Source organism: Sander vitreus, chromosome 11, assembly GCF_031162955.1.
Source record: "Sander vitreus isolate 19-12246 chromosome 11, sanVit1, whole genome shotgun sequence".
Lineage (NCBI taxonomy): Eukaryota > Metazoa > Chordata > Actinopteri > Perciformes > Percidae > Sander > Sander vitreus.
In genome coordinates, this window is record NC_135865.1 from 16,624,213 (window position 1) to 16,633,422 (window position 9,210).

At 43.8% G+C, this 9,210-nt stretch overlaps 1 protein-coding gene across 1 annotated transcript; it reads left to right on the forward strand.

Annotated features, from left to right (window-relative positions):
- The first annotated feature begins 13 nt into the window (after positions 1 to 13).
- ino80da (INO80 complex subunit Da) lies at positions 14 to 8,799 on the forward strand. The gene is made up of 10 exons (XM_078261948.1): positions 14 to 719; positions 2,719 to 2,965; positions 3,068 to 3,879; positions 4,036 to 4,129; positions 4,215 to 4,439; positions 4,709 to 4,818; positions 5,048 to 5,181; positions 5,329 to 5,546; positions 5,726 to 5,883; positions 6,007 to 8,799. The coding sequence occupies exons 2-10, from the start codon at positions 2,748 to 2,750 to the stop codon at positions 7,035 to 7,037; spliced, it is 3,000 nt and encodes a 999-aa protein (XP_078118074.1). The 5' UTR covers positions 14 to 719; positions 2,719 to 2,747; the 3' UTR covers positions 7,038 to 8,799.
- Positions 8,800 to 9,210: the final 411 nt, after the last annotated feature.

A 9,210-nucleotide genomic window follows, 5' to 3' on the forward strand; every position in this document is an offset into this window, starting at 1 on the left:
TTTCTGTAAGCTTAATGCATCTTTGTAAACCACCTATTTAAGTTTGTGCTCCTATTAAAAAAAAAAGTTAAAAGTATAAATATGTACAAGTGATGGTACTGGCCTGTTTTGATGTGCCACGAGTCAACTTTTCCAGTCTCGAGCTCCTGTATCTGTCTTGTACATGGTCCATAATCAGTGAACAGTGGCAGCAGGGCTGGTAACTCATTCATACGGAGGACGGTAGACGTGGTCCAGTCGGAATTTACACTGTAACATTTTGCAGGACCCATCCGTCAATATTATTTAACCCAGTTGTTTCAAATTTGAAAAATGTAAACGGCAATGTCATTCACACAAACTGCATTTTCTGTTATAAAGAGATTAACATGACACTTCCACACTGTAGGGGCTTTTAACAAAGTTGAATTTCCAATATGGTAGGAGAGGTTGTTGTTGTTGAGCGGATTGTTGTCATGTCCTCGCAGTGCCTGTAGTGGTGCTGTGAGGAGTCTGCTGTGGATCCAACAAAAATCCTCAGCAGCCTGCCTACTGCTTGTAATTTGCTCTGGATAGCTTATATTTAAATGCATCCTTATTTCAAGATATACCGAGCTCGATGAAGATCACTGTTATTATCCTGTCTCGAATATCGATGCACAAATAGCCTAGCTGATTCTAATAGACATTTCGGCCGTCTATCTGGAGCGAATACCTCACACAGCCCGTACCAATTCAAGGTAAGTGAAGTCGTATGCAGCCTCGGTCTCGATTTTGAGTGTACCGTTTTGCACAGGCTTCAAACGGCCGGGCGTCCAACTAGAGTCCGCTGTACTATCGAAGCTAATAGGCCTCTTATTAATGACTCATTTATTTTATGACCTGTGATCTTACTAAATGACTCAGCGCCTTAACTAGATGTGAGGAGTTATGCAATGTTGACAATCTCAAGTCCTGTAGCCTGCTAATGTCACACTGTAACGAATAATTCATATCGATTATTACAGAGGCCTTTGGGGACAGGCCTTAAGCCTCGAATGCAGACCCTTTGTTTCAGAGTATTTCGCCATAAATGTCAGATTTTTATAAACACAAAAATCCCACGATTGGGGTCAATTATTGCTTGTAATTTATGATAACACTTGCATTTTTCTTAATGTAACTAAACTGAAAATAGACATTTTATAGTGTTGCCATTCGTTTCCGTTTCCTGGTTAGCTACCGCCTACTAATCTGTGTTTTTAGCTTTGATAGCTTGTCAGCTAACTAGTAAATTTGACTTTTCGTGGTTGGTCTATGTCAATAAAATTGTATTTCTGCCTGAAAATGGATAAAGCTGTGTCTTATGGATTAGGACACGGGGGTATGTTACACGTATACGTTTGGAATTTCATACTGTAAAGTTTCACATCTGTCCATCGGCTCCAAGCTAATGTTGGTAAGCTAACGTTAGTCACCGTTTGCTGCCTGTCCGGTTCTCCATATCTAAAGTTGTTAACGTGAACCCAGGCTGATACAGATGACACTTTAGCTAACACGTACCTCAGCTGCCAGATCTGTGGAAGCCCATTTCCGCCAATGTGTTGAAAAAAAAAAAATAGATCCTGTAACTCATTGTCGTTATGAGTTGGTTACCTGCCGTGGAGTTTTGTCGCAAATTAATGAATTAACTGTATTATCTCAAACATAATAATTAACTTATAACAATAAGTTAGTTTATTTTGGGAAAGTTTGTCATTGAGATACTAGCTAAGTCATTATTTTGAGATTTTAACTCAATATTTTTTATAAAGTTTGTTATTGAGAGATACTATGGGAGTTTTCACACCTGCCTTGTTTAGTTCTGTTGATTCGAACCCTGGAGCATCAACCCCCTTTGTGTGGTTCGTTTGGGCAGGTGTGAACACTGTTCTTTTTTCTTCTTATTTTTTTAAAGAACAAAGTAGAAGACAATCTTAATTGCCTTCTCATTTCTAAGGGTCTCTTATAGGCTCTCAGCACTATTTTAAAAACACACAATTCAAGTTAAAAGTAGCAGCTAAATTCCTACTCAAGCATGGCAGCTAACGCTACAATTACCATTACAATGTATTGTAATATACTCGCAGCGTCCTGTTTGTATGCTTGTTTATTTATGAAGCGTTACATTTTAAAATGTAATTATGCCTTCAAACTAGCAAGTGACTGTTTTTTTAGCTTTTGCACTGTAATGCAGAGTCAGACCGCTGTCATGCAATATACTGTTTTACCACCATCAAATTATCTTTTAAGTGCTAGCTTGAGGGATAATTGAATGGACTTTCTGAGAATTACCTATTCTCTGTTTACCACCCATTTATCAATGAGATATTTTGACATTGAAAATGAGGTGTGAAAGCAACTAGTATTAAGTAGCAAAGTTTGTCTAGACTAAAATGTTCTCAAATAAGTAATAAAATGTCACTGCAATATTTATTATTCACAATATACAGTCTAACAGTAGTTTAACGATAAGCAATTGTGAAATCAGTCGTATGTCTTGAAATATCATTTTCTAACATGACATCAACAACGCAGCAAATTATATTGCATAATTATTTGGCTATTTATTCTCATTAAATACATACATTAGCTAAGAGCTGGGTAAACGGTCACCTGTTGTAGACGTGACTATTTCCATGCCTCTCAAGTATACAGTACCTCTACAGTATAAAGTGTTAGTGATGTAATTCTTGGTTTCCCCTGACTTTATCCCATCAGCTGATGTTGTCAAGAACAAGAGTCACGTGATGTATGAAGGCAAACACATACACTTTTCAGAGGTGGACAATAAGCCGTTGTGCTCGTACAGCCCAAAGCTCTGCAAGCAGCGCAGACTAAATGGCTATGCTTTCTGTATCCGGCATGTTCTGGAGGATAAAACAGCCCCCTTCAAGCAATGTGAATATGTGGCCAAGTACAACAGCCAGCGATGTACCAACCCCATCCCCAAGTCGGAGGACCGCAGGTGTGTATGTTTGTGTGCATGTGTGTTTAGCATATTCCACTCTGCTGTGCAGAAAACATTATTCTGTTCACAGTATGCTGAGGATGTGTTCTTGTTTTACAGATACTGTAACAGCCACCTGCAGGTTCTGGGCTTTATCCCCAAGAAGGAACGGAAAAAGAAACATGATGCTTTGGAGGAAATGCGCTCACGGGCTCACCTGGAGTCAGTGGCTCTCAACATAACTGTGCCCTCTCTAGCTCTGAAAGCTCCCAATGGTCTAGATGAGCTTCCGCCATCTCCTCCCTGTACACGCTTGTTACCCCTCCCTGATGGGGAACTCCTGGACCCTTTTGCCTTTTATGAGGATGACACAGATGGGGAGGAGGTGGGTACTGCTTGGAAGGGCAGCGCCATCAAGAAGAAAGTACAGAGTCGGCTGGTGCTCAACCAGAAACTTTGCCATGACACAGACCTCTTCCAGCCACCTCCTGAGCACTTTAGTCCCTCCCCTGCCCCCCGTGTCCTCCCCTCCTCGCCGCTCAACACTCATCTCCCACGGCAGCAGTCAGGTCTTCTCCAGCCACCCCAGCACTCCAGCGTGACTTCCTTCATCTTTCCAGGACAGCAGCAGGGTTTATTATGCAATCCACCACCACCTCAGACGGTCAACTTTCTGCCTCCAGGGATGCCCGCTAATGCAGCACCCAGTCCAGTGCAACCTTCTGGGCCATCACTCAGCAGGAAAATGCCTTTCACTGCTACTCACTTGCCTATCAGTTGCAAGGACAGTGGCAGTAACAATCAGCGGCACATGGTTGTCATGCGTCCCGCTGCCTTCTCACCTTCTGCCAGCTGCATGGCCAGGTTGCAACATCTGGTGCAGCTCTGTGCCAAGACACACGAGGAGCATGGAGACCTCTTTCCTCATCTAGGTGCTTAATTTAAATGCATTTACCACTCACTTTTTTCTTACGTATAAATTCAATGTGCAGTTTTTAGGGACTGTCTAAGATAGTTCAGATATAGTTTGGCAATTGAGATTTGAGCCTGCTGACATAGCTGAGCTGCTCTAACAAGTTCTCTTCCAGGACTGGACTGGTCAGAAGACAGTGCTGATGATGATGATGAAGAGGAGGCAGAGACATTTGTTCCTTTCCAGAGCTCTTGGAGACCACAGAATGGGTCGGTATCGTAATACTTAACCCCACAGTATAAACTTTGACCTGACGCGTCTCGTCATGACTGCTATTAATTGTTTTCTAAATAGGTTGGAAGATGACAGCGGTTCCTCGCGGAGAACGCGGCTACTTAGGCTTTGCTCCTATCTCCAGGAGAAATACAAGCACATGTGCAGGCAGGAGAGGGCGAGTATCCGCCAAAAGAGATACCGCTATGCCTTCCGCAAAGCCTTGCTGCACGCTGCCAGTAACAACCCCAACTGTGCTGGGCAGCTGATCCAGGAGTTACGTGGTGCCTCTCGAAGCTCTTCAAGGTATTCTCACATATTGCAATATAGTCACAGTAAGATCAACTCCCATGTGTTAGGAGGTGCCAGCATTGTTAAACCAGTCACAAACCTTCCATCACCCACCTGTGTTTTATAGCAGCGCAACTAGCAAAATGTGCTTTTATGACTGACTTGTTGATCTTCTAATCTTGCGATCTTCATCTCCTGATTTGAAACATACAAAACATAACACACGTGGAGTGTTGTCGGTGTTATTACTGTTCGCTCAGTCCTGGGTCTGTATGTCTCTACAGTGTGGCTCCAGCAAGCCAGCAGAACACAGATACGGGGACCTGCAGTGGCAGCACAAAGGGCCAGGCCTGCAACAACAGGGCTCTGCCCTTCACGCGACACTGCTTTCAGCGTATCCTTTCCACTACATCGCTGATTGTACAGTTGGTCGCTACAAGTGCAGAAGAATGGCTTCTGTTTTCTAATTGAAAATATGGTTTTATCAGTTTCAGTTGTACATGTTTTAAATTATATTACATTGCATACTGTGATGTACAGTATTCCTTTTGTGTTGGAGTACCACCACAGAGTATCACATGCTCTGTCTAGTGTATTGTTATTTCCTTTATTGTACTCTGCAGACATCCTGTTGAATCGTTCCCAGCAGCTCTTTGCTAGTTGCACAGCCAGATTTGCAGATGGTCAGCAGTGCTCCATCCCTGTGTTTGATATCACGCACCAGACTCCACTCTGTGAAGAGCATGCCAAAAAAATGGTGAGTTCAATATTCAAAGGGCAGTTTTGACATTTTGGAAATACCTTCTCTTTTGCCGAGTTAGACAAGACAATCGATAACACTCATAGACATGAGAATGGTATCAATCTGATGATGACTCGATGCTCTACCACACATAACTCACAGGATAACTTTCTGCGAGGGGATGGTAAACGACGAGTGCAGCACCAGCAACAGCGGAAGCCGCGTAAAAAGACCAAACCCCCGGCTCTCACCAAAAAACACAAGAAGAAGAGGAGGAGAGGGCCACGGAGGCCTCAGAAACCCATCCCTCCAGCGTTGCCACAGGGGAACCTGGGAATGCCTTCTACAAGCTTAGCAATGCCGTCACAGGCCAGCATCAGGTCTGCTACACTCGTTTCTCTACACTGTTGACTTAAAAATGTAGTGTGCAGAGAACCAGTGTCAGGGAGAATACCCTCATTCACAGGCTCTCATGTCACACACGTTTGAACGGCTCCTTCTCTACAGTAGCATTTTGTATTCCTTAACTAAGCCGTTTTTAATCTCGTCTTTGTGGCAGGAGCCCTTCAACTCCAGACCTGAGTACAGAGGAGCTTCCTGACGATATCACCAATGAAATGGCAGACATTCCAAATGACCTCGAACTAAACCAGGAGGATTTCTCCGATGTGCTACCCAGACTACCTGATGACCTGCAGGACTTCGACTTGTTTGAAGGTTGTCATACAGCTCATTCTTTCATGCGTATTCTAACAAAGTCCTCCTTGTATGTGATTTTTATAATAAGTGTAAGTGTGTGTGTGTGTGTGTGTGTGTGTGTGTGTGTGTGTGTGTGTGTAGGTAAAAATGGGGAATTATTGCCCACCACAGAGGAGGCTGAGGAGCTGGTGCGAGCACTGCAGGCTATGGGGTCTTACCCAGATTCTTTGGTGTGCCTGACCTCCATGGGAGACCTGGCCCCATCTGAAGGAGTGGACCACCGAGCCATGACTGTGTTCCCTGGGCCAGTCCAGGCGGGGGGCATGGGGGACCTGCTCAACAGCCGCATCCCCACAGAGAACTTCACTAGCCTCGAGCTGGAGGACAACCTACTGCAGTCCACTGGGGGTCACTTCCCCCCCTCGCCGCCATCTCAGCCTGCTAACCAGCCCCAGACGTCATGCTCCAACCTGACCTCATCTTCTTCTACAGTAGCCCACTCCACCACCTCCCTGCTCACTCAGACCTCCATAACAGAGCGAACGTTTTCCCGGGCACACACGTCCCACGTCCTGGCCAAGTCGCATGCGCCCACATCATCACCCCAAGGCAGCCACTACAGCAGTGAGCATGTGCCATCCCCATACAGTGACCACATGTCTTCTCCCCATGCCACCTCCTTCCAGACAGACACCCCTCTACTGCTGGAAGTCCCTCTCAGTGGGGTACCAGGACCCCCGCGCTCATCATGGAACAATCTCCCTCTCCCCCTCACAGACCCCACGCAGTTTGGCAATCTCATAGGATCAGAAAGTCATCTCATATCCACCTCCCTGTCCACGCCCCCGGCCACCACCCACTCTGTGACGCTGCAGCCCATGGCTGCGCTCTCAGCGATGCCCCAGAGTGGCATGACAGGTTTGACGTCATCCCCTTCCCCCTCATCCTCCCTCCCATCCTCTTCACACGATCTTTTGACCTCCACACAGCCCAAGCAACAGCTCCCACAGTTCAGCGCGGCCTTTGGCCATCAATTGGCCTCCCACAGTGGCATCCCGAAAGACGTGCAGCCCAGCCACAGCTCCACAGCGCCCCCCGCTGGCTTTTCCATAGTTAGTGCCACCGCTGCAAGTGCCAACAGCGCCACACCACCGTTCACGCAAAGTAAATGAGAGCAGTCGGCCTGCAGCGGCCACATGATGGTCTGTGGACTCACAGTCACTTACAATTCAGTCGACTGGCTCCTGATTGACCATCCCTCTTCATCTGCTACATGTGTGCAATGTGGTAATAGTGCACTATTTGATAATGAATTTGCACAACCTCAGATTTTCCTCAATATTTTCTATTTCCATTCTTTTATTCTGTAGCCAGGTGGTCTCTGGGATTTTAAGTCAGTGTGAGTCCACTTGTTTGATGCCTTGTGGTTTCATCAACAGGGAGTATCTGTCAGATTTTGTGATGAAATAAACAGGTGAAAATTGGTGGAAGGACCTTAGCAGAGATTATCTGTCGCAGTGCTCAGAATTCGTTGACGTAGAAGCCTCAATCAGTGGTCGGTTTGTTTGCTTTGCCAGTTAAAGTTTCAAGTTAATTTCACTTAAAATCCTGTCTTTAAATGATCAACTGTACCCTGCCTTGCTACGATAGCCCTTGCATTTCTAATTTCCCACCTGTTTCATACACTGCTTCTGTCACCCTCCTGAAAAACAAAGAGTACAGGTTGTGATATTTGTGACCCATTATGTTTCAAGCTATTTAACTGTTATCATGATATAGAATCTTACGGAGTCAGATTTCACAGTCATATCTATTTACCAAAATACTTTTAAACAGCTGTTTTTATATTGTGTATACTGTATATGTGCTCATTTATTGGTTTGCTCAGATGTCAAAATCTCTGACCTCACCGTTGGTTGTGGGACTCTGAGTGGCCTAGTAGACACTTGAAGGTAAATATAGTTTCTTAAAGCAATAAATACATTAACATAACTCTAGCATTGTAAGGCATTTTATTGGTCTCATTACATGTAGCTTCACTTGCTGGATCAGGAATATATTTTGGCCTCTATAACTGTTGCAAACTTTTTTATTTTACAGCAGTTTCACTCAGAACTAGAGCCTATACTGACCAGTAATCAGGTCAGCCTAACTTCTCACACTGAGTGGATTTTTAAGGCTAATAAATGAGTTTCAGTGTTAATGGTAGGGGTGATGATGGTGTAATCCAGGAACTTTAAGTGTCTACTCTCAAAGGTGCTCTCTGGTCCACATATACAATGGTTACTAATTCAGTGTCAGGACTCTAAAGAAACCCACCATAAGACAACAAGGCCAGAATACCCAGAGAGGGATTAGGTAGGTGATTTAATGGTATCAATTGATGTGTTAAGCAGTGTCTGATATACTCTAAAAGTCATAAAATGATTTTAAGCTCAATGATGCAAACATAGGGTCGGATTTTAATTTTAAATAACCACATGAGGGCTCCTCCCGTCTGTTACCGACTCATACAGCAGTACAACCATGGTTTTGATAGATATATTAGACATTTGACAGATTGTCAGGCGTTGTTGCGTATTAGAAATATAGAGTAGCAAGTCTATCTTGGGGTTTGTTGGTAAATTATTGAGTAGCAATGGCTTGAAATTGTTATTTGCAATGTATTCAGTGGAAACTGTCTTGTAGAATGAGTCTTGTTTTTAATGGCTATCAAAAATGGTTGCAAGTGCAATGAAACATTAATAAAAACATTGTTTAAAAAAAAAATGATTGCAAGTTGGAGGGAGCAATGTTTGTATGCTGTCATTTAATTTTCAAATGATATTCTGATGGGATAGTATTTTTGATAGCTATTAAAACTCCAGGAAGAAGTTTTGAGATTTGCATGGGGAAGCAACCTTTTGTGTGAGAGCATTATATTTTTAGATTATGGTCACTGGCTTGATTCTTGGTGGTATGAAACATAGAAATATATGCATTGCCATTTAATTTCGTGGAGAAAAACAGATTGTTACAGTATATTGTTTTTCCAACAGATTTGCACAGGAGTGGATGAGGTTGGTGGTGTTTCACAAGTCCCGTGTCTGTCTTGCCTTTTTTGCTTGGACGCTTATTAAATGAACAGCTGCCTACATTACCAGCTCTGAGCCTGCACCAGACCACCCCCCCACTCCCAGCTGTGAGAAGGCCCAGTTCTGTCTCCCTTCCAAAGAGAAAACACATAATGAAGTGTAAACCCGTAGCTCCACCAGAGACGACTGGGCTTCTCAGTGACTGCAGTATTGTAACTAAGTCATAAACACAGTGCCCATAAAAGTTAAATAATATAAAATAAATCAAGTT

Coding starts and splice junctions, on each gene's coding strand:
- ino80da (XM_078261948.1), top strand. CDS start 2,748: ATGTATGAAGGCAAACACATACACTTTTCAGAGGTGGACAATAAGCCG. Junction 2,966..3,067: donor CCCAAGTCGGAGGACCGCAG/GTGTGTATGTTT, acceptor CTTGTTTTACAG/ATACTGTAACAGCCACCTGC. Junction 5,182..5,328: donor AAGAGCATGCCAAAAAAATG/GTGAGTTCAATA, acceptor CATAACTCACAG/GATAACTTTCTGCGAGGGGA.